The 26,114-nt window shown below is 36.4% G+C and overlaps 1 protein-coding gene across 2 annotated transcripts; it reads left to right on the top strand.

Moving 5' to 3' along the window:
* The first annotated feature begins 9,317 nt into the window (after positions 1–9,317).
* Positions 9,318–24,967, top strand: LOC131078680 (DNA (cytosine-5)-methyltransferase CMT3). 2 transcript variants are annotated; one of them, XM_058016436.2, is made up of 21 exons: positions 9,320–10,078; positions 10,273–10,307; positions 10,424–10,523; positions 11,877–11,984; positions 12,085–12,204; positions 14,415–14,514; positions 14,625–14,932; positions 15,070–15,135; positions 15,249–15,512; positions 15,732–15,790; positions 15,887–15,953; positions 16,097–16,426; positions 16,547–16,615; positions 16,714–16,800; positions 16,893–16,980; positions 23,463–23,590; positions 23,705–23,809; positions 23,887–23,930; positions 24,006–24,075; positions 24,180–24,283; positions 24,370–24,967. In XM_058016436.2, exons 1-21 carry the CDS (start codon positions 9,542–9,544, stop codon positions 24,551–24,553), a joined length of 2,973 nt encoding a protein of 990 aa, XP_057872419.2. In that variant the 5' UTR covers positions 9,320–9,541; the 3' UTR covers positions 24,554–24,967. The 2 variants fall into 2 exon arrangements, with proteins under 2 accessions (XP_057872420.2, XP_057872419.2); XM_058016437.2 differs by lacking the exon at positions 16,714–16,800 and having other exon boundaries at positions 9,318–10,078.
* Positions 24,968–26,114: the final 1,147 nt, after the last annotated feature.

Raw genomic sequence — 26,114 nt, 5'->3', positions numbered from 1 at the left:
ATGGTGAGTAAGATCAAAGAGAACTACTTGCCAGAGGATTATGAAGTCCAAATTCATAAGAAGAGACAGGGATTGAAGCAGAAAGATCTTAATGTGGCCTCTTACACAGAGGAGTTTCATAAGCTTTGTCTTAGATCCAAAGTCCAAGAAGAGGAATCTATCAAGGTGGCTAGGTATCTAAGTGGCCTAAAGTGGAACATCCAAGAGGAGATAAGCCTATGGACTCCTACCACTGTCCAAAAATGTCATCAACTTGCTGCTAAGGTGGAAGAGAGGAACAAAAGGAAGGGAGACTCCAACAATAGGGGTAGAGGCAGAGGTAGAGATCAAATGAGTCACCGAGGTGGTTACCAAAGCAAGGCAAATGAGAAAAGGAATCAAGGAGAGTCCAAGTTGACTGAGCATAACAGTGAAACCACTCTCAGAGGAGTCCATTCTAGAGGAAGAGGTGCACAAGGGGGTCCAAATAGGGGCAGAGGTACCGGTAGGGGTAATTCCTACTTTGCAACCATGGAATTCTACAATTGTGGTCAATTGGGACACCCGACCTATAGATGCCCTGACAAGCCTACCTCATCAAACAGTGGAAAGAGGGTTGCTTATGCCCATGAAGACACATCAAGCAACAAAACACCTGAGGTGGACCATATTGAATCAGAAATTGGAGAAAATCTGATGTTCAATAGGGTCTTGATAAGACAACCGGTTAAGGATGAACCTAAGCATAGGAGAGCATTGTTTAGGGTGAGATGCAAAATCCTTGGTAAGGTTTGCAAGGTGATAGTTGATTCAGGGTCAATTGATAACATCATATAAGATGAGGCAGCCAAGAAGTTGAAACTCACAAAGATACCCCACACTAGTCCTTACAAGGTGACATGGTTGAATCAAGAGCAGAGTGTGCTTGTCAATGAACAGACTTGGGTGGAGTTTTCTATTGGAGGGTACAAGGACAAGATCCTTTGTGATGTGCTACCCATGGATGCTTGTCATCTGCTGCTAGGTAGACCCTGGCAATTTGATAGGAAGGTGATATATGATGGAGAGGAGAACTCCATTTCCTTCAAGAAGGACAACAAAACCTTTAAGATTCAGTCTCTGACAGAGAATGATGAGGGAACCTCAAGAACACCTAGTGTCTTACTTAACACTAGTAAAGAGTTCTTACACCTGCTGCATGAAGAGGAGACAATGGGATGTGCCATCTTTGTGAAGCCAAAGGAGGAGGAAGGTAAGTTGCAGATAGAGGTACCTAAGGAGGTAAAGCAAATGTTGCAAGAATACAAAGACATAGTGAGTGATGGAGCACCTCAACACTTCCACCAAGAAGGTCTATAAGCCATCAAATAGACTTTGTCCCCGGTGCATCCCTGCCCAATAAGGCAACATATAAGCTCACACCTGACCAAAATAAGGAGGTGGCAAGGCAAGTGCAGGAGTTGTTGGATCAAGGACTGATCAAGAAGAGCATCAGCCCATGTGCAGTCCTGGTAGTGTTAGCAACAAAGAAGGGAGGCAAGTGGAGACTTTGCACTGATTCAAGGGCAATAAATAGGATCACCATAAGGTACAGAATCCCTATTCCTAGAATAGAGGATTTGATGGACTTTTTAGGGGGTGCTATGTATTTTACTAAGTTGGACCTTAAAAGTGGTTATCATCAAATTAGGATTAAGGAGGGTGATGAGTGGAAGATTGCTTTTAAGACCGCAAAAGGGTTGTATGAATGGCTTGTGATGCCATTTGGACTTACCAATGCCCCAAACACCTTCATGAGGTTGATGAATGAGGTGTTGAAGGACTTCATAGGCAGATTTGTGGTGGTGTACTTAGACGACATACTCATCTATAGCAGAACCAAAGAGGAGCACCTTGAACATTTGAGGTTAGTCCTACAGAGGTTGCATGAAGAGAAGTTGGCAATCAACTTAGAGAAATGTGACTTCTTGAAGCAAGAGTTAGTCTACTTGGGGTTTGTGGTGTCTAAGGGAACCTTGAAGATGGATCCAAGCAAAGTGGAAGCAATCTTGAATTGGCCTGCCCCTAAAACAGGGCCTAAGTTAGGAGTTTCCATGGTTTAGCCCAATTCTATAGAAAGTTTGTGAGGAACTTCAGTGGCATATGTGCACTAGTACTTGACACTATAAAAGGAGGCCTTAAAACTAAGTTCAAATGGACTGAACAAGCTGATGAAGCATTCCAATTATTGAAGCGAGAAGTAGCCACAAAACCCATCCTACTCTTACCTACTTCTGACAAGCTATTCACATTGGAGTGTGATGCAAGTGGAATTGTAGTAGGGGGTGTATTGAGTCAAGAGGGAAGGCCTGTGGCATTTTTCAGTGAGAAGCTTAATGAGGCAAAGAAGAGGTATTCAACATATGATCTAGAGTTGTATGCACTAGTTCAGTCTCTCAAGAAGTGGAGGCATTACCTACTCCCAAAAGAATTTGTGATGTTCACAGATAACCAGGCTTTGAGTTACATTAACACTCAAGAGAAGCTTAATAACATACATTTGAAGTGGATGGAGTACCTCCAATCCTTTACCTTTACCATCAAGCATAAAAAGGGGCAGCTCAACAAGGTGGCAGATGCTTTAAGCCAGAAGTTATTGACTATCCAAGAATTACAATTGCAGAGCATAGGGATAGAAGGTTTCAAGGATCTCTATGAAGAAGATGAAGACTTCTCATCAGCCTACAAGGTCTGCAAGGAGTTTGAGAATTATTTTCATGGTAAGTATGCAGATTACACTCTTCAAAATGGTCTCTTGTTCAAAAGCAATCAGTTATGTGTGCTTAGAGGATCCATGAGAGAAAATCCCATACAAGAGAAACACAATGGAAGCCTAAGTGGACACTTTGGAATCAATAAAACTTTGGATCTAGTACATAGATACTACTATTGGCCTAGGTTGCCAAGGGATGTGGGAAGGTATGTGGAGCACTGTGGTGTGTGCCAAAGGGCAAAAGGAGGATCAAGCAATGTAGGCCTCTATCAACCATTACCAGTACCAAATAGGCCTTGGGAGTGTGTAAGCATGGACTTTGTGGTAGGACTCCCCAAGACAAAGACAGGCATGGATAGCATCTATGTGGTGGTAAACATGTTTTCTAAGATGAGCCACTTCATTCCATGTAGAACTACTCACGATGCTAGTTATATTGCACATCTCTTCTTTAAGGAGATTGTAAGGATTCATGGACTCCCATTAAGTATTGTTTCAGATAGGGATAGCAAGTTCATGGGCCATTTTTGGCAAACCTTATGGAGAAGACTAGGAACTAATCTATCATCCAGCTTAGCTTACCATCCACAAATTGATGGTCAAACTGAAGTCATTAACAGGGTGTTAGGCAACTTGCTAAGGTGTCTAACCAAGGAGTATGGGCAGACTTGGGATCTAGTTATTACACAAGCTGAGTATGCCTACAATGATAGTGTAAATAGGACCACTAGAAGGAGTCCTTTTGAGGTTGTCTATGGCAGACATCCTAGAGGGGTGTGTGAACTAAGAGAACTTGGTTCAATGGAGATGAAGAGTGGGCAAGCAGAGGACTTCACTCAAACCATCAAGGAAGTACAAGAAAAGGTCAAGAGAGCCATCCTAGAGTCTACTCAAAAACTGAAAGCTAAAGTGGATGAGAAAAGGAGAGAGGTTCAGTTCAAAGTGGGTGACTATGTGATGGTCCACTTAAGTAAAGTTAGAATGCAAAGCAACAAGCCTACTAAGCAGCAAATGAAGAGGGTAGGACCTTGTAAAATTCTGTCCAAATATGGTGAGAACGCTTACAAGGTGGATCTTCCTTCAGATTTGGCTATATCACCAGTCTTCAATGTTGCTGATCTAATATTATATAAAGGTAAAATAGCAGGGCAGACTGAGAATCAGGCCAAGGTGCTGCAGGACTTAGATGGGAATGCCTTGCCTCAAGTGAAGCAACCAATATCATAGCAGATCTTGGAGTCAAGGGTGAAGAAGTCTACTAGACACCAGGTCTTCATGGAACACTTGGTGAAGTGGGCAGGTCAACCTGTGTCTGAAGCTACTTGGGTTGAAGAGGGTAGGTTCGAGAAACTTGGTATTGATCCGACTCTCATCTCTCCCCTAGTTCCTTAGTTGTGTGCAGAGGGGGAGTACGGTGCAGGAGCACCCTTCTAAGGGCTCCCACCATTTGTTTTTGTTGTGATTTTGCTTCTTCGTGAAGTCATGTAATGTAACAAGAGCCAAGAGCTCATTGGTTTTGTTTAGGTCCTAGGTTCACAAGTCTAGGTTGAGTTTTCTCTCGGGGTTGAGGGAATGTGGGCCTATTGATGAGTTTGGGGTCCTTTTGGCATGGTTGTGTCCAGAGGATAGCCTAATAAAGGCCTAAAAGCCAAGAAAAGCAACATTGCAAAAGTTGCTTAAAAGTTGCAAAAAGTTGCATGACAACTTTTCAAAGTTGTCATGCAACTTTTCTTCCACCAAATTGGTCATAACCTTAGCTTGGCATTGGGAACCTGAACCTTGGCACACAAACTAAGGCAAAGACATTATATATTATTGCAAACCCTAAAATGAGGGGTTAGATGTCAGATTGTACAACCAAAGGAAAAACACCTTGATTGTGACTATGTTTTTGTTGCCAGTCGGCACAAATGGAGCATTAAAGGATTGATAATGGATTGTTATGGAAACTAAACTATGTTGTGAGTCTTGTATAGTGTTTATACTTTCATTTTGAGCATTTAGATTAGGTTTTGTTTTGCAGGTGTTGTGTGCTTTGTAAATAATTTTGTAGTTACCTCTTCACTGTCTAGTTTTGGACTGCTTTGTGAAAATGGGTTGGTAACTCCTATCCCCATTGTGGAAACACCATGAAACCATGGGGTATAGGAGTATAGACCCTGTACAGTATCTCAGAGGAAGCAGGGCCTTGGAGAATGCAGGAAAACCTTTCAAAAACCCACTCCTAGGCGAGACTGGGTTGTGCCCGGCTAGGAAGGGTCAAGGTTGCAAAGGTCTGTGAGAGCAAGGAAGGACAAGGATGGAGGCACCCTTTGGAGGAGTTGTAGAGGGGTGTGTGGAGCATCATTGGTGAGAAGGAGGAGCTTCCACCAATCTAGACAAGGTGGTGAAGACAACAAACCAACTCTGTGACCCTGGCAGGCCTAAAAAACCCTTAATTTCACCTAGGGCAGTGTACGGACACTTGGGGGCCCAAAACTAGGAAAATCCTTGAGCCTTTGATAAATGAATAGCAGTCCCTTTGGGAAGTTTTACAAGTTTTGGCATTGTTTGCAAAAGGAAGCCCTAAAAGTCCGGAATGGAGGCCTAATAGGGGCTCATTCCTTGTAGCCCTATTTTGTAGGAAAAAAGCAAAATTGTGAAATCGGTAACAAGAAGGAATGTCAAAACCTCTTGGGGGCACATGAGTGGTTGGAGAAACATGTCAAAGACCTGTCCTATCCTTGCTAGGACTTGAGAAGGTGTAGGAAGAGTTAAGCCCTTATTAGCCTATGTAAGGGTTTTTGAAGCTTGTGAGTAGGTGAGAGCTTTGGAGAAGAATCACATATTGTTGGTGGGTGGATTGGGAAAGGTTAGGGGATCCCACAAACAAGGGAAGACCTAGAGACCCTAGAGTGTGGTTGGAACACTGGTGATCCGAGGAGAGGATCAAAGAGCATAGACTAGGCTAGTCTATCCCAAGCCCATTCCCGTCACAAGGTGAGATGATGTAGCCAATTCACAACATGATACTCACCATTAATATTAAAATAAAAATAAACACAAAAAAAATACGAAATTGGATTAATCATCCTTCAAGACTAACTAAAGTGACACTATTTGTGAACTTACTAAACTAATTACATGTATGAATTCAAAAATAATTAAAAATTATATATTGAGATTTTTTTGAAAAAACACTAAAATTCTTACGATTAATATCATATTAAATTCTTTGAAACACTTCTCCACACAATTAGACTCTCAATTCAAAAGTTATGACCTTCATAATTCATGCATCATGAGACATAAGATGTCATAAGATTATGACAAGTGTCTTAATCGCATGACATAAGATAAAAAGGGATAAGTATCTCTTGTGTACTCTAAGTAAACTTAAATGATAAGGTGCAGAGATAACATAATAGTGAAACTAGTGAGGTAATACCCCTATTTACACCAATAGATCCAATATTTGTATGACTTGGAATATCTTCCAAATCACAGTGTTAGTTAAAACAAAAATTTCCAAATCACAATGTTAGTTAAAACAAAAATAAATAAATTAACAACATATTAACTTATGCCAACCTCCTAACAACTAGGAACTAACCTTTGAATTTTAACTTTTATATTTATGTAAGAAAAAATCTAAAAAACTAAGAAATTAATAAGCCAATAAACTATAAGCTACACCCTATGATTCCTCATCACTTACACAGCTTATACGTTGTCATAGTTGTATTTAGCAACTTTTATGTCATTAAGAAATCTTACACTTTCCAAATTACAATCTACAATAGTGCCACTCTAAGTGGGACACCACAAATGTGTGGGTGCAATAATAAAGAAATCTAAATCAAATAGAGTATTCAAACAATAGGATTGAAGGGTACAATATCAATTTTAATAATATTTTTATGCCACTAGACAAGATTGAAGCCATAATTTTGTCTTAGACTCTCATCTTTATAGATATTAGTCATTTGTATTCTTTAATCTAATTACTAATCTCAGATTTTAGTTTGTGACCTTTTGTCACACTCCTACATTAGTTGAAGTTCATATTATAAGGTACACAATCCTAACCCATATTATTTCCATTTTAAGAATGTCTAAATTTAATTACAATAAACTCACTCAAGTCAACTTACATATTCAACTAACATATTTTGAGCCTTTAAATTACATTTAATTATGCATCTCTATTTTTTTTAAAAGGGTGTGTTTATTTTCCCTTAGAATACTAAACATTATTTTAATGACTGAACTTAAAAGTATAATGTCTCATATGTTGTCTTATGAAAGGCTCTCATGGAGTTGTTACAAGAATTATTTTTATGGTGTAGAGGTTCCATGAGAAGAATATAATTATGCTACAGAATAAAATAGAATCTTGCGAAGTTTCCCTCATCTCCTTTCTAGAATTTTGTTGCCATGTGTCATTCATATATAATTTTTTAAAAATATTACCAATATTTGTTTAGATTTAGCTACATAATCTTGAATTTAACAATATGCTAAAAAATAATCATGAGACCACTAACTTCTTAAAACTTTGAAGCTTAAAGTTTTAAGCTTGCCCATTATGAAAAAGTCCATGGGACCCCATGTTTACAAAAGCTCCTAAAAGCTCAAAGGAACAATCATTGATATATTTTGGCAAGTTCCCTTCCATGGGATCACAACCTTCTTCATAAATTTAATGTTCTCTCACCCCATGTCCCCATGCTGGTGCTTATTAACATTTTCTCCTTAAATTTAAGCAGCCAGAGTGTTCCCAAGTAAAATTTTAATTAGGCAAAAAGGATAAATTGGAATCTTCCCCTATTTTAGTGGAGCAACAACTCCTTAAAAGTTGAAAATAAGCTTTCAAAAAAAAGGGGGGCTAGAAATAAGAGTGGTTGCTTATTGAAAAAACTGACATGTGGCTTTACCATATTTTTTTCCTCTCCTTTCTATTTGCTTACAATTTTTATTTGCAAAAATATTACTAATAATTTCATTTACAAAAATGATTTAAGAGGATTACATAAAAGTAAGTAGCCATTTTACTTTCCATGGGGCCACCTTGCTCCACAAATTGCTCCTCGTAACCCTAAACACATAACTCAAAACCTTTTAGAATCCCCATCCTCTTCAAAAATACATATATTAAAAATTTGGTTAGTTAGAAAAAAGCATCCCCTAAGAATATAAGAATTGTACAAAACAAATATAAAATAAAAAGAGAAGTACAATATATACACTTTTTTTTTATATCAATACAACATATCTTTTATACTTTTTAAAATAAGTGAAATACTCAATATTAATGATATTAGATTTCTTCAATCCTTTTTATTATCATTTATTATAATTATAATTATTATTTTTATAATTATCACCATCATCATCATTATTGTTGTTATTATTATTATTTGCTTTGCTTTATTATATTCTTTAAGATTTATATCTATTTTTCGGTTTTCAATCTTTCTTTCTTAATTTCTTTCTAGTCGGATTTCTTGTTAGTCTTTTATATTTTTAGGTTTTTTTTTTTGATCGATAAAAGGTGAGGTCAAAGAATTTTATTAATTTGAAAATAGATAGATTTACATTTACACCTCCATTCTGTGTGGGCACTGGTAGGAAAGAATGGGGGGAAGAAAACCTCTGGTCTAGCCAAAATCCCTCAAGGACCAGAAAAAAATAAAATAAGAATGAGATACAAAATGGAGATACAAGATCGGAAAGGGAACATGTCCAAAATAATGAAGATTGTATGTAGAAATCCTCTTTGTAAAGTTGAACAGCAGATTGCCCATCTCTTGGGGTGATGCTGCCATTAGCTTGCTCTGCTCTTTATGCTGCACAAAATCTTGAGAAAATCTCTCACCAAAATGTTAGGAAAAGGAAAACTGAACAGGTCAACTTATACAATACTTATATTATCTAAGTATTTTGCTTTCAAAATTTTTACCTATTTTTTTTCTAGACTGCTGTACAAGTTTCAAATTAGCTTAGCTCCATAGCTTAATTCGTAATGTTTCATTTCTTAATTTCTTTCTAGTTGGGTTTCTTGTTAGTCTTTTATATTTTTAGGTTTTTTATTTTATTCTTCTATTTTGTGTTTTTTAGTTAGTCTAAGTCTTCAACTAACCATTTTTCCTTTCCTTATACACTCTTTCATCCTAATTGATCAAATTCAAAACTTGGATGGATCACAGATCCTTATTCATTCTTTCATCCTAATGATGGATTAGATTCGAAACATTGATGGATCCCAGATTTGAAACGTTGATGCAAAAAACTCTCATACTTGATATTTTTTTTTGAAATTAAACTGATTTTAAATTTTTAAATTTTTAAATTGACACCTTGTAACTTGCAACTCATGACAATTGGTGGCCACATCAAATGCCAATATTTGTTGTGGGTCCAATTAAACCATTTCAAACTCAACATTAAATAATTTTGCATGGGAAAAAAACCCTTATATTTATAAGCAAGTCCAAAGTGAGCAGATAATCATAGAATTTTGGAGCGAGAAGACGAAAGATCAAAGTGAGCAAGCAAGTACGGCGAAAAAAATCTACACACAATCTGCGAGGAGATAAAATAAATGGAAGAATAGAGATATTGTCCAAAATAGAGCAAATTTGGTTCCCGCGCTGAATTCACTTTGAAATCGTAGAAAACACTTTTTCCCTCCTGCTATATACTCACCCCCCACTAAAACTCTCTACGGACATTCTTTACACAGGGGGTTGAGTTGAGTTGAGCTTGGAGAGCCCATTCATTCACTCCTGCATTCTCCTGCATTTCTAGGGGTTCTCTCAGCGCCCAACAATGTCACCTGCCAAGAGAACCAGACAGTCCATAGCAGAGTTCGAAGCTGCGGTCTCCTCGGCCAAAAAACATAAGTTTGAGGGCCAAGCTTTGACTGCTAATGGCAGCGCTAAAGAGAATGGCACCCCTGCAGCTAAGGAAAATGGTGTTCCAGCTGTTAAGCCGAAGGTTGCTAAAGAGAATGGTGCTCCTGTAGCTAAGCCAAAGGCTGATAAAGAAAATGGCGCCATTGCAGCTAAGGAAAATGGCGCCCCTGCTGCTAAAGAAAATGGCACTGGCGCCGCTAAGTCAAAGACTGCCAGAGAAAATGGAGCTTCTGCCGCTAAAGAAAATGGCGCTTCTGCCGCTAAAGAAAATGGCGCTTCGGCTGCTAAGGAAAATGGGACTTCTGCTGCCAAGCCAAAGGCAGCTAAGGAAAATGGTGTTTCAGGTGCCAAGCCAAAGGTCGCCAAGCTGGCCGGGAGCGACAGCCTTATCGGATCTCCTATCCCGAAGGCCGAGGCGCAGAGCAAATGGCCCTGGCGCTACCAGGATACGGTTAGTTTTTTCTCCATACTTCACCAGCTCTGATACTTGTCCCTCCTTTTTTGAATAGGACAAGGTTTTTTTAATTTGGGTGGGTTATGAGGGGTTTCAACTTTTAGCGCAAATGCTTGTGAATGCTGTGCTAATCATTTGTGGCGATCACTTCATTTACATTTTTATGTTGTTGTTTTGACCATCTGCTGCAGAAAAATAAGAAAAAAAGAACCACCGGCAATGATGGGTATGATTTCTCTTTTCGCGCCCTTTTCCAGCTCTTTCTGTTGTTTCCTTACTCTGTTTTGATGCATTTACTGTTCTGAAGTGGGCTTCTGTTGTTTACTGGTTTGAAATATTCAGGGATGACAGTGAGGAAATAATTTTGATAGCAAAAGCTCATTATACGCAAGCTCGGGTGGATGGAGTCCTCTATAATCTGGGTGACTGTGCTTTTGTTAAGGTTAGTAGTTACTCTATGTTTTGTTTGTAAAGCATGAGCCTAGAGTTTTGATTACTTTTTTGCAGTGGAGATTCTGACGTTGCCTTGAGACTGTAGAATGCTAGCTTATTGTCTTGCAAATGTTAGAAACAAAGCAAATAATTGTACAGTAGGTTCGTTCAAGGAATTCCGAATTTCAAAATGTCTATGTATTTCAGTGCAGCAATGCCAGGGTTTTTCCCTGAAATGTTAGGGACTTTCATTTTAAAAAAATGACATTATTTGGAATTTCCTTTCCTAGCTATTCCTTTTTGTTAAAGCAAAGATGCAAGTAATATATGATAATGCTTGCGGAAATATCTCGCTTTCAAGTTGTTTTTTCACTTTTGCCCCATGCTTCATCACTTGAACTGGTTGGAGATGCTTTGTCTTACTAAGCTAGATAGTGAATACAACAATCCAGCGAAGATGCTTCTTGTAAAAATAAAATGACTTATTACCCGCACTAGTATGCTTTTCTTATGAAATTCTTCTTTTGAAAAGCTTATGGTTTATGAACATGTACATGTGAACGTGTATGTTCATGCTAAGATTGATGGGTGCATGGCCTTGGACTTCATTTGGACATGTCTAGTGATATTCTATTTAGCTGCTTAAAAACACACTTGTAATTCATTTATTCACACGTTTGGTGTTTGGAGTGTGTACTGGCTTGCACACCTCTCCAGTTTAAGCAAGAAGGAAATGCCTTGAAGATAAGTGGTGTAGGTATCACTTGTTTTACTTTACTGTAAGATTGAAGCTTTTTCCCAAGTCTTTGGATAAATGTAATGTTATAAAGGAAATTGATGGATAATGGTGTCTTCTTAGATATCTGTAGAGATATCCCACTCATCAGTTTGGTAGCAAATTGTTAATGCTAAATGCTTGAGCTGTTCTTTTTAGTAAAAGGGTAATGTCATTAGCATGTGGACAATTGCTATTATTTTGTCTTTGCTTTACATGTTTCAACATGTTTGTGTTTCACTCCATCTTGGTTTCCAAAATTTGAACAGTGCATGTAGTCAATCAAGTTATATAAACCATTGTAAGTTGAAACCTTGATAAACCCAAAATATAGATGCAATTATTTTGTAATATGTTCAATACATCCATAATCAATCTAATTGATATATAGCATGAATTGTGGATTTAAGAAATTTATTTATTTGCCATACAGATCATGTGTGGGTAAATGTCTTTATACATTTTTTTTGAAAGTCGTGTTTATTAGATGCTCATCTGAGACGATTAGTAGGTTGTGTTCGAATTACTTAGCTTGTAAACATTTCCTGTGGATAGGCTGATTTAAGATGTGCAATTTGATCATTACAGGCTGAAGATGGTGCACCAGACTATATAGGTAGAATTGTTGAATTTTTTGAGACAGCTGATGGTAACCATCATTTTACTTCTCAGTGGTTCTATCGAGCAGAGGATACGGTAAGAATATAGTTATCTCTGTTCAATCTGCTTATGCTTGTCAATAGGAGTTGTACAATTATCTCTACGTTGGTTGATTAATCATTATTTTCATTTGCAGGCCATAAAAACACAATCTTCTATTCATGAGCCAAAGCGAGTCTTTTTGTCTAAAATAAAGGATGTCAATTTGCTTGAATGCATCACCTCAAAGCTCAATATTGTTCAAGTGCCTCCAGTGGTATGTTTGTTGGTCAATGCACCATCTTAGCGGATTTAATCAGTCATAAGATATCTATTCTATGATCATCTCTGTTAATAATAAAAGCATAGTGTATTATATAATAATAGTTATATTTCATGAAAACTACCATTTGGTATTCATTGCTTTTGTATTGTGATTTGGGCTCACTAATCATGGCCTTGCCATCTCCATCCACAACAACACTTAATAGTTTCTTTGACTTTCATGCTTTTGTGTGATCCATTGTTTCTTTAGATGGTTTTTGTATATACTCTCTCAGTCCTCATAGGAAGTTAGTGCTTTTTCCAACAAAGCATTTGCAATTTTATTCTCAATAAGCCTCTATTGCATACGGTTTAAATTTTAAACTGTATGATTTTTAATTGATTGATACATCTTGATCTCTACGAACCCTTCTGTTCTAAATGAAATGTAGATACGACTTAAATCCCTGCCCTTGCCCCCTTAGGTGTTTTGGGGATGGTGGGACGCCAAGGGATGCCCCCTTCTTGCTGCCCCTGCCAATGAACAAATTATGGAAACATGTCCCCGTTTTAGGGGGTGGCAGGAAACAGTTAGGGGATGCCTGGCCATCCCAAAGGCGATTGGGATGCCCCTTGACCATTCTAGGGATGGTTCAGGTGTCCTGAACAGCAAATCATTTTTTTATTAAAAAAGACTGTTAAATATATTATGACTGCAGTGTAAGAGCAATTGAATTATTCATGACAGCAGTTACAGAAACAACTGTAGCATAACAGCGATTAGTATATCATGATTCAGATGCATAGCAAATGAGGCAAGTTATATAATACTTAAACACTTAACACTAATAGCAAATTATAACAGTACTGTAATATGACAGCATGATAACAACAGCAATGAATATATTATGCCAGCAGTAATTGCACGAGAATTAATCATGACAGTAGTGAGAACAACTGTAGTATAACAACTATAAATATATCATGATACAGATTCATGGTTAATGATATAAGTTATGTTGTTTAACACTAACAGTAATAATTTGGATTTCTGATTTCCTTGTTCAAAAATGTCTCAAACTTCAAAATTTTTGATATGGTATTACAGTCAGTTATTATGGTCAGTTGCAAATGAGATTAAAGGAGCATTTGCCATGATATGGTAGAGTGGTATTGTGTGTGAATTGCAAATAAACAATTTCTTTTTGGAATGTGTTTGGCATGCAGGCTTCTGCAGACATCTTCCAACATCATTTGAATAACATCTTATGTTGCTGCTATTCATTAATTGTAGGAATTTGATTCTATTTAAAATTTTTATATACATAGGGCTGTTCCTCCACTGCCCCTATTCTGGAATCACTGGAACATAGTAATGTTTCCTTCTACAGGCTTTGCAATAGATTTCCTTGATTATAATATTGCAATGTCTTCTGTATAATAGGCTTTGCCAAACAACTGTGAGGCAAGATCTCGATTTTATGTTTCAATATAAGTCTGAGTGACTTGCAATTGGTTTGAAACTTGGTTCAGGAAACCTTCCTGAAGAACACATGGCAATATAGTTGCGTTCGGATGCTGCAAGACAGGACATGCTTATACTATTTGAAAGCTATGTTTTTACTACCCGTGTGTAAACAGGATTGTATTTATTGTTATGCTGATAGGTGTAAATACAATGGCAGCAAGGGGTGGAGTGTAATAGCATGAGTGTGTTAACAAAAACTATTAAAGAGCTGACATTAAAAATTAAAATACAGCCAAAAAGAATTAGCTGATAAGTAAATAAAATAAAACAAAATAAATCTCAAATAAAGTAAACATGGTTTTTTTCAAGTTTGAAGTAGATATTGTTTTTAATGGATATTAAAAGTGATATTTATATAGAAAAATGAAACTAGCATACCTACTTTTGAAAAAATTATAAAAAAAGATGTTGAGATATATTATTCTTGAGAAAATCAAAGTGGAATAGATGATTAAAATGTCAGTTATGCTAGTATGTATGGTAGTTACCTTTTCTTTATCTCGGTTTGTTTTACATTTTGTGAATACGTTGCTTTCCATTTGTTGTGTTGGGATGTTAAATCATTGACATCTTTCAGTTGGCCATTGAGCCTTGCCAAGATGCCCATTTGCCGAATCTTCATTATATTGAAGCTACTATGGTTGTAGCAATGCAAATTCACTCATCACCACTGTGTTTGTGATTCTATCCTGCAGATGGGCTCAGAGAAAGAGAAAAGGAGAATACCACCATGTGACTTTTATTATGATATGGGCTATGATTTGCCTTACACAACATTCCATATTCTACCACCTGGTAAGCTTGATTGATGGTCATCAGTGTGTATATTATTATAGAGTTGCCCTCTTCTCCCTGATAATGCTTAAATGCTAAAGAGATGCTTAATGTGGACTCTTTCAATTCAGAAACTGTGCCTGCAACCAGTGATTCATCCTCAGAGGTGTGCAATGAAATATCTCATGAATTTAATGGAGCAATTGAAAGCAAGGCACAAACTAATGGAAGTTCTAGGAAAGCTTGCAGGGTCAAACCTGAAGTTTCTTCTACTGAGTTGAATGGAGTATCTGAAAATAAGGAAGAAAGTGAGACAAACTTCAAGAAAAATATTGCTTCCAAACCTGAGCTAAAGTTGCTTGATTTGTATTCTGGATGTGGTGGCATGTCTACTGGATTATGTTTTGGTGCAAATCTTTCGGGTGTCAACCTTGTCACGGCAAGTTGAACTGAGCAATTAATACTATTTATGCAAGGATAAAATCATTTGCATGCCAAAGTTGGGAGGACCTTGTCTGCTTTTTTTTCCCTAAATTATTAATGCCTGCAGGGCTTTTGTTGGGTGAAATTTTGCAGAGATGGGCATTGGACTTGAACGAGGCTGCCTGCAAGAGTTTGAAGCATAATCATCCAGAAACAGAGGTTTGTTAATGTTAATAGATAGATTTTGTTTGCCTCTTAAAATATTTAATGCTTATGCATGCTGCTTTTTGATCCCAATTGTTTACACATTTAAAATGGCTGGGTTGCTGCAGGTTCGCAATGAGTCTGCTGATCATTTCTTGGAGTTGCTTAGGGAATGGCAGAAGCTGTGTCTAAAGTACTGTGAACCTGAAGATCAGAAGGCAATCACTCGTGGTGGCCGGGCACCTCATAAGGCTAAGGAAACAAAAAAAGAAGAGGAATCTGTTTCTGATTCTGATTCTGATGTTCAAGAAGGAGAATTTGAAGTAGAATACTTGCTTGACATTCGCCACATTGATCCAACCAAGGAGAATGAATCTGGGCTGGAATTCAAGGTATTTTGGTAAATTATTAGTGGATGCCAATTGATTGTAAAATTGATGCTAGTGTTATAGTCACTTCACGCAGAAAATCGAAAAGTTGTCTTCATGCTGACTAGTTAAGACACATTTGTTCAAAGTTATAACTGCTTTTTTCACTTCTTTAATATGCACATGTTATTTCATTTCCCTTGGATTTCCATTCACATTTTATCTATGATTTCCCTAATTTAGGTGCATTGGAAAGGCTATGATGAGAGTGAGGATACATGGGAACCCTTGTCAGGGTTGGGGTGAGTCTTCCATACATTGTTGGATCTATGATATTCTTAATGTTAAATGCTTGTAGTGCATTACCTGACTGGTGAAATGTAATGCAACTTCGGTAGGGAATGCGAAGAAAAAATCAAAGAGTTTGTGTTAAAAAGTGCAAAAGAAAAGCGTTTGCCTCTACCAGTAAGCTTGTGAATGGATTCTTACTATTTTTTATTTCTTTCATATAGCATTAATTCCTATTTAGTTTGATGTGTTCAGAAACTTGTATCTATAGCATGCCACTGCCAAACCTGAATTTTCTTGGTTTGATTTTGATATGATAGGGTGATGTGGATGTTATTTGTGGTGGCCCTCCTTGCCAAGGAGCTAGTGGATTCAATAGATTTAGAAATGTTCAAGCTCCTCTTGATGATCCAAAAAATCATCAAATGGTTGTATACATGGACATTGTTAACTTCATGCGGCCACGATATGTTTTGATGGAGAATGTTGTCGATATTCTTAAATTTTGTAATGGATTCCTTGGTCGTTATGCTTTGAGCCGTTTGATACATATGAATTATCAAGCAAGGCTTGGCATGATGGCAGCTGGGTGTTATGGACTTCCACAATTTCGCATGCGTGCATTCTTGTGGGGGGCAAAGCCATCTGAGGTATGTTATATTTTTGTTTTCATGCTTGTAAATCTAATGCTCTTTTTTGTGTTTTAGGAAGATCTTTTCAACCCTTCAATTTGCAAGGGACTAATGCTAATTTCACATCGGTTAATGTAGAAACTCCCACAATATCCGCTACCAACACATGATGTGGTTGTCAGAGGTGGCGTCCCAAATGAATGGGAGGTGATTAATTAAATACTTTATTTATGTTCTAATATTTGAGTTATTTTTTAGTGTAAGTTGTTTTGATGGCTAGAAAACATGTGAAATAAAATATGCAGCGCAACATGGTCGCTTATGATGAAAACCAATGTCGCAATCTTGAAAAAGCGCTTGTTCTTGGGGATGCTATTTCTGACCTTCCATCGGTGTGTTTGACCTTTTTCTTACATTGTGCTCAAGAGAATGTCATGCCTATTTCACAAAACTTAAGATCCTAACATAAAAATTTATCTCTTAGATTTTAAACTCGGAGAATCGGGATGAAATGGCATATGGGAAAGCCCCTTGCACTGAGTTTCAAAGATACATTAGGATGCCTAAAGAAGGTGAGATAATGCTTTTCTATTTCTGTAATATGTTGGATAGGTTATTATTACTTTTGCTTAGTTTGCATAGAATATTTGTTATAGCAAAAAATGATTTTTTTGTTTGTAATTTTTAAGTTATTTGTTTTATTGCTTACATGCTCCAATATGGGTCAATTGTTTCTAATTTCAGGAATTAAATTCATCTTACTATAAGCACAATTTGATCTCTGGATGAGTCTATTTTTAATTTCAGTTGCTTAATCTTTAAATTTCCTAGGAGCACGTTTGCCATTTTTTGTGGTAATATTATCAATGGAATACCTATTTATATATAGAAGTGCACAATATTAAATTAAATGTAGTATGTTTTGTCTATAAATGTTTCCTTCCTTTTGCACTTCATTATGCATCTATTGTCTTGAATTTAAGAAATTTGTTTTGCAATTGAAATGTGTTTTGTTTGATCTTTATGAGCCTATTAAAAGTTGGCTTGTTTTCAATTGTTTTGTCTCTTAATTTCCTAGGGAGGCTTTTGACATTTTTCTATAACTATTGCCAATACTATCTAAGATTGTATAATCCTTATTTGCATTCTAATTATCTGTTGAATATTAGCATTTTTGCATTTCTTTTTTCACTTGGAAATGCCATTAATGGTAGACATAATCATAGTGCAGTCCATGCAGATGAGTTAGTGTACTTTTGGAAATACTTTGAAGTCTTTTTTTGCATCAAGCCTATCTCCAATACACTTGTCTTTTTTTGTTTGAAGGATGGGTTATTGAGTGTAATTTGAAAAAGTGATGCAAATAAAACCTACATGGTTATTTGTAGAGTTAGACTAACTTAGTGCCATTAATATTCTATGTGGTGAATATGGAGTTTATGACTTCTTTCTTTGAGTTTTGTTGATGGGTTGACATATGTTTGTTTTCATTTGAGTTCATGGTTTTGGTTTGTGGACGTGACAATTTTTTTAGGGCTTGGTTTAATTTGGTTTTGTCCATAAAAAAAGTAAAAATTGTATATTTATGTGTATATTTGTAGTCTAAAAGAGGAATTAAATTTAGAATACCACACAAGATTATACAATCAACAAAACACCATAAACTTGAATGTTATTAAAAACACAAATGAGAAATATTATAAGATGGTCATTGTTCAAACTTAGCATTCAATATAAAAGTATTAATATCAAGTTCAATAGTTTGTTTTTAATGTTTTATGGACTTTCTAAATCATCATCATTGTCATAATTGGCATTGGATGATTAAGAACATTTGAATAATTGCAAGTAGTGTAGTTGCCACTTTTGCCAAAAGTGTGCTCACTTTCAAGCCCTTTAGGTGCAAAATGTTGAGAAGTAGAAACATCTAAGTTAGTATGCTTTGGCTTCATATCTCACAACCCCTTGTAGGCATGAGAAAAGCAAATGTAAGTTGGAATACACATTCTCTAATGTTGGTTGTAATGGTCATTAGTATTCAACATAGTAGCATACATTGCTACTACCATGCTTGGATAAACATTGTTCCCTTCATAGTTGCATATTGTAAGCATTACATTGGTATCCCACAAGGCCACCTTTTTGTGCAACATTGTGTCATATAGGTTGTGTAGTTGTGCATTGTTGGGCATCCTATGAAAAGGTTTAATCAAGTGATTTGTGTGGCATTTGTAGATAGATTTAGATGCCTTTTGTCAAGTGTGTCATGCCTTTGTGTATTTATGCATTTGGTGTATGTTGGAACTTTTGACTTGTTTGTTTTCAATGCCTCTTGATTAGAGTTCATGCTTTGTCACAAAGTGTAAACATGTCAATTCACTACAATGGTACTTGTTTGAAATATTTTGAATTTATCAACAAATCCCTGTATGCATAGCTTGTTGTGTACCAAAGGCAACTTTTTTGTTGGAGGTTAATAGACTAATAGTCATATTCTCAACAAATTCATATACAGCTTGCATTATATGATCATTATATTTTCAACAAATCCATTTTGCATATCTTGCAAATGTTACCCAAGCAAGGAAGCTACCAAGGAGCATATAAATTCAACTTGTATTTGTAAATTTGCATGTTGGTTAATATTTCAACATATCCATTTTGTGCATTTGTTGTTTTGTAGTCATTATAGTCATAGGTTGGGAGATTATAGGCAAAGTGTGAAATTCTTTTAGAATTGTAATGCATTCCAATTGAACCCCTTATGCTTCAATTGATATCTAAAAGTTCAATTTCTCTCATCTCTTTTGAGCGACTTTATTTATTATAAGCTTGTTTCAGCACAACATTCGATCGTTTAGTTGCAAGAAAATGTTTGTAAGGAGGCATGGTACTTGATGAAGGTTGCAACATTTAGCTTAACATTCCTCAATCATGGCACTTAGAGAAGGTACATTCAAATAGGTATTTTTATGAGAGAATTTGTACTCTTTAGAGGAATGGAGGGTCAATGTAAACACTTGGAAGTTTGATAAAAAAATTCCATGAATAAGTAGGATCCTTGTGTGTAAGCATTACACTTTGTTTCTTTTAATACATAAATTTGTGGAATTTAGAGCTAGGTGTGGAAGGACTTTTGGACTTTTTGTTAAGTCGTTTGATACCTCGCTTCTTTACATATTGCTAGGGGTCCTTTGAACCTTTGCTCCCCTTTATTATTTATGTTCCTTGCAAGATTGCTGGATTTTGAAGGTTAACCACTCTAGTGGAAGTCCTTGCTAGTTTGCAGTTCCACTTTTTCAAAGAATTTTCCTTTTTATCTCTCTTTTTGCTTTCCTTTATTATTTTTAAGAGGATTGCAAGATTTGGGAGGATTTAAGGATGTTTGACACTTTGGTGGAATTCCTTCAAGGCTTTGACTCTTTGCTTTATTACATTTCCCCCCATATGGAACTCGATATTTGAAAGATTGCGAATGAAACTAATATTTTCAACGAACAAACATAGTTGAAAGTTAAAATTAATGTGTAATGGATTTACAAAAAGCATGAATCTCGTCTTATTTGGAGACTGCCTTGCCTTTATTGACATCTCAACATGAAACCTATTTAAGTGCTATTGCAAATGTGAAAAAATATCATAACTTTGCATAGTCAACTATCAAATGATTTAATAAATTGTGTGCTTAATGTTTCATTGTTTTTTCCTTATGAAGCCCAATTGTGTAGCCATGTGATCTTTGAGAAATAAATTACCAATTGTATTTCATTTTCATTCTATTTGCCTCAATGGGTAAAAATATCATTTTGAGCCATTTGTAGCTTCTTCCAAGAAGCCTAATTGTTCTTATAGGTTTATGCTTGTCATTGAGATTGTTTTTTGGATTTAATCATGTGAATGATATAAGAGGAACTCCCTTGCTTCATTGTCTTTGATCTAATCATTCTTCAAGTTGATGCTCTCACGCTTATTGTTCTTGAGGCTTATGTGCCTATTTCTTGCAAGTAGAACATCCACAACCTGATTCTTTTAACCATGTCATGGGTTATACTAACAATGGATTTCAGACATGACTCAATGATTTTGCGATATTCCAAGCATGGTTATTGGATGACTTGTCTCCTACCCCTTGAGACATGTCTCAATGATGTAGATGTGTCTTTGGTAGTGGAGACATCCTTGGGAATTTCTTGATGATGCATAGGGTGCTTTTGGTTGCTGTCTCCTATCATCTTTGAAGTTTCTTGACCAAAAATTGGCATCTTTTGTCAGAAAACTTAGGGCAAAACAAAAGGGAGGCAAATAAATAAAATAAGCTTGCAGCAAAGCAAGGTCATAGGGAATTAACTAATAAGGAAATTGCATGACATGAAGACAAAAATCCATGCAAAGTTATAGTGATAGGATCTATTGATGATGTAGACTTTTTGAGAGGAACATAAACAGCTGTATGATTGATTTCTTGTCATTGTGATGGTCTAAAGAGAAATTGCCTTTACTATTTAATCAACAATATTGAGTGTATCTAATACTTATATTACCTTACTTTCACTAATCCATTTAAATTGGCTATGCTACGAGTAGTATAAGCAATTTTAATTTCAATTTTTGTTGAATTTTAAAGATGTTAAGCTTTTCCATTGTTTTTGTTTTCAAAGTTGTCATGAATTTTTTTGGAAATTATTAAATTATATTAAAGCGTCTCCAAGTACCATTACTTGTTGATGTTAATGCAAATGTCTTAATTTGACTACATTAAGACAGCAAAGAGAACTATGGTATGCAACTGCATGAAATTGACACAACCTCAAGATGGGGAATCGACAAACTCAGATGGATTTAGCATATAGTGTCTCAAATTTTGTCAAAGACCAAGGAAAACATAGTACACTAAACAAAGATGCTAACTACATAGATTCCAAAGGTACACAATGATGAAAATTGCTTCAAATGACAACTTAAAATCATGAAAGCAAAAAGAAAGCTAAGTAGAAGACTAAGGGGGCTAGGACCTAATTTGATCAAGGACAAAAAAAATAGGTTCCACATTTTGTATGGATGAAAATGAGTCGTTTGTGCAAGGAATGCCAATTTGTTTCATTTGCCTTTAGACTAATGTGTCTTTGACAATATTATGTGCTTGATGTGCTTTACATGCTATTATTTGACAATATTACATGCTTGATGTGCTTTGCATGCTATTACTATTTTTGTCTTCCAATTCATTTTACATATTATCACAACTATTTCTTCTAGATCTTCATTGGAGTGATTTTGTTACTATCATTGTACCATGGGGATGCGTTTCCCCAAAAACCTTGCATCCCTTGTACGGGGATGTTTTCAAGACTTGGGGACTTGGGGGAAACGTCCTCCCATATAACCACCACCTTTTGCCACCTTTGTTGGGTTGCTTGCTATATGTTACATGCCATTACATGTTAATTGCAACTTTTAACTTTGTGAAAACTAGTTTGCCTTTCATGGAGCGTTGGCAGAGATGTTATATTGCAGATTTTGCTTGTGCAAGGAACACCAATTTGTTTCATTTGCCTTTAGACTAACGTGTCTTTGACAATATTATGTGCTTGATGTGCTTTACATATACATTGATATACATGAAAAACTAATTATGAAAAGATGTATAAGAGTTACATTTTAAATGAAACTTTGACAAATTAGTAAAATAATAATATCACAAACTTGGTGAGGGTGTCAAAACTCATGGAATATGAAATCCATGACATCAAATATTCCAAACAAATATCAAAACAATAACTAGAAGCCTATGGCTCAGAGGAGCTTGCATCCTTCCAATGTGGGCATTTAAGGTAGGTTCCACTAACCAGTGGGGTTTGGGAGTGGAGATGCTAATGGGCTTGAGGGGGTAGCAATAATAAGTTGCACAAGGTGCTAGATACGAGAAAAAACCCAACAATAGAAAGAGTTTTTGTGACGTGTAAGGGTTGGAGACTCCCAATTGTCCTTGAGATGCTTGAGGTATGTCTAGGTGTACCTAAGACCTCTGGATGTCCCCAGCATCTTCGGATGTCTTGGTGGTGGTGGTGGGATGGCAGGGGATGCCTTGTACTCGTCCCCGTGTCTCGGAGACATCCTTGTCTCGGAAACACGGGGTTGGGGGGGAGTGTGTCCTTGTGTTTCACTATTATCAAATAATAATATGATTCTAATAATGTGTCCTTGTGTTTCACTATTATCAATACTTTAAACTATATGCATATTAAATTGTAAGCATTTTAGTACTTTACATTATGTCCATTGTTAGATGATTTTCTTTCTAAATTTAAATTCTATATATAAATGCTTTTTATTTTTTGGTCTCCATGTTTCTTTGAAATTGGTTTACTGGTACTTGTTCCTGTTTCCTGTCAACGTCCCAATCCCTGTCACCTTATAACTATAATATTTTCATTGATTGCCATCTGCTGGGGATGCCTGACATGGCTTTGTTGCTTGGCCCTCATTGGGATACCGGAATGTCCTTGATAGGCTGCAAGCGGAAAGCAAATAATTATAAAAATATATTTTGAACATCTAAGAAAAGATTCAAAATTGAGCAGTGTTGATGAGCTATCGAGGGAGGGACAAGGGAGAAGTTGTCTCTGAATATTGGGCTTGTTATGGTGTCCTTGCAGCTTGGATTTGTTGAGATGCAGGTCATATAGACTAGTTAAGACTCTAACCTAGGACCCTCTTTGACCAGCTTATTGTTGTTCTGGGTGTCAAGTTTATTTTCAACACCCCCTTAAATCACAATGCAGGTGCTTGGGGTTCTTAGCCTGGCTCTGATACTACATGTTGAACTACAGCTCATATGGGCTAGTTAGGGTTCGAACCTCAGACCTTCCATTTGCTGCTGGAGTGCTCTAGCAACTGATTTTTTTGACATATCTGAATTTTCAATAGACAAGAATTGAGACTCACTTTGCTTGCTATACATTATTTATTTTAGTAATTCCTTGGTATTATGAGAAATTTCTATTCAAGAATTTAATCTTACTTCTGTATTAATTTGGTTGAAAACTTGTTTCAGTTATGAAAGGTCAAATGTCATACGCAACCTCCAAGAAGACAGCACAAAAGGCTGTTCTTTATGATCATAGGTCGCTTCAGTTAAATGAGGATGATTATCAGCGTGTCTGCAGAATTCCTAAGAGAAAGGTTTGAAAAAGTGCAATAGTGTTTGTGAGGCTTTTAGTTTGCACTTGGAAGCTATTGTTCTGGGTTTAATATACTTTCCTTGCCTTTTATGTTTTTAAATTTTTATGATGGCAGGGGGCAAATTTTAGGGATCTTCCTGGTGTACTTGTTGGGCCAGACAATGTTGTGGAATTGGATACATCCATGGAGAGAGTGTTGTTGCCATCGGGAAAGCCATTGGTATGTGAATTCCTGCCATTATTTGTAATATGAAAGAAGCTATGGTAATCTTAATTTTCTTTGTTTTCTCTATGTAGGTTCCAGATTATGCAATAACTTTTGTAAAAGGCCGTTCCACAAAGTAAGTATTTATCTCTCTATTTGCATACTACGCGCTTTTTCTGGAATAGATGGTGACGTCATCTACTGTTTGCAGGCCATTTGGTCGGTTATGGTGGGATGAAACAGTGCCAACTGTGGTCACCAGGGCTGAGCCTCATAATCAGGTTTGTTTGGTGTTTTAGTTATCTTCAATGTTGAATGGTTAGTAGTTTTACACAGGCCGAAGATGCAGTTTGGCAACAACTTGATGTTCATCTTGTTAGTGCAGGCTGTTTTGCATCCTGAGCAGGATCGAGTTCTTTCTATTCGTGAGAATGCAAGATTACAGGGTTTTCCTGACTACTACAAGCTTTATGGGGGTGTGAAGGACAGGTTTGTGCCAAAATTAGTTTCTTGTGTTTCGATTTTGGACAATTGTACTGGAAAACTATAACAAATTCTATTTTGCTAAAATGCAGATATATTCAAGTAGGCAATGCTGTGGCAGTACCTGTTGCACGGGCTTTGGGCTTTGCCTTGGGAATGGCCATACAGAATTTAGGCTCACAGGAGCCGGTCATGGAGCTTCCAAGGAAATTTCCTCATTGTTTCAGTGACAAACAGAATGGTGACCTAGCTTTAGATGTTGGAGAGCAATGCTAGTTACATGCGTAAAACCAGCTCATATTGGTGTTGCTTCATGTCCTACCAGTAATTCTGGGGCTCATTTTTGTCACCAAGGAATATAAATAGAAAGCCAATCGAGTGGCCGGCCTTCCAATTTGAATGTGTTTGCAGCTTTAATTCCATTGGCATATAAAAAAAGTCTTGAAATTTGCCTTTGATCCTTGCTTTGACTCTTGTAATTGTCATTCTGTTCTACAATTGATTTATTCTCTTCGGAGGATTTTTATTCCGGAAGGTGGTTTGCCTCTGGTATTACATTATATTTTTAAGAGCTCCCATTCATTGTGTTGCTAGGTCTTGTATGAAATCTAGGCCAGCGAATTGTGGTGGCTTTTGGAAAATAGAATATTCTTTAAAAAATGAGTTTTTCAAAACTATTTTTAATGTAAACTAGCTTCTCGTAGGCAGAATTTTCAAGGATGGTAAAACGAAGATCTTAGACCGCAATTTATCCTTTATAAATTTTCCATTTTTGATACTTGCCTACGGCCTACGGCAGAGGGCTATATAATTCGCTGATTGGCATTAAACTGTATTTTTTTGTTTTTCTGGCTGTGATTTTTTTTTTGCCTGGAAGTTTATTTGAATTCAGTGAATCAACAAATTTTAATGACTATTGGATCTTTCTTCCAATCAGAGATTTTTCTCTTTGCGGAAGGAGCGAGCAATTTATTTATGGAAAAATATATATATTTTTTTAACAAGGTTTGTTCTTGTTTGTCTGTTCCACCCGGATGTCATCAGTCTGGCCTTCCAATTATATGCTATTCTCCTTCCACGTGTATGGCATACATGTGTACTCCAGTAAATTCAGAACTTTTACGAGTTCTAAAAATATTCTTCCATGAGATGGACTTTTATCTTCATTTATCTTGACAATGTGTGCTAAAATCTTGAAGGAGGGATTTTTGTGTATATATGTATAAACAAGCATATCAGTTGGTTTAGCCATTTGGATCACCAATCTTAAAATTCCACTTTTGAGGATTTGGGCTATTTTCTTCAGAATGAGAACCCAACAATTCAACCTGTCGAATACTACTCCCTAGACATTAAAAATATTAGAAATTAATTGTATTGCGATTTTAGTGGCCATTTTTTCTTCTTACGCTTAGTATGTGCATTGCAGCCTCTTTTGCATAACTCACTGCTTGTGTTAGTGCTATTGCTTAGTCTTTTTTTTTCGTTTCCATGTTCCCTGGTTTTCCTCGGGGCTTCATCGGCCATGTTTTCGCTAAGCTTTTCTCATCTTAAAACGCGCCATTCAAATTGCTTATTGTGTTTTGTGCTTGCTTTCATCAGATTGTGTTGAATCCTTCATATTGAGACTAAACATTGTCTTAAATGTTTACATGTATAATGTATAGCCTCCATATGAATGAGCGGAGTTCTTTTCAATGCCATTCAAGTTGCTTATGGTTACTTGTGCTTGCTTTCAACAGATTGAGTTGAGTCCTTCGTATGGAGACTAAACATTGTCAAAGTGTTTACATGTATAATGTATAGCCTCAATATGAATGAGCAGACTTCTTTTCAT

Source organism: Cryptomeria japonica, chromosome 2 (assembly GCF_030272615.1).
Source record: "Cryptomeria japonica chromosome 2, Sugi_1.0, whole genome shotgun sequence".
Taxonomy (NCBI): Eukaryota; Viridiplantae; Streptophyta; class Pinopsida; order Cupressales; family Cupressaceae; genus Cryptomeria; species Cryptomeria japonica.
Note: the sequence above shows the minus strand (reverse complement) of the source record. Positions and strands in the feature narration are given on the sequence as shown.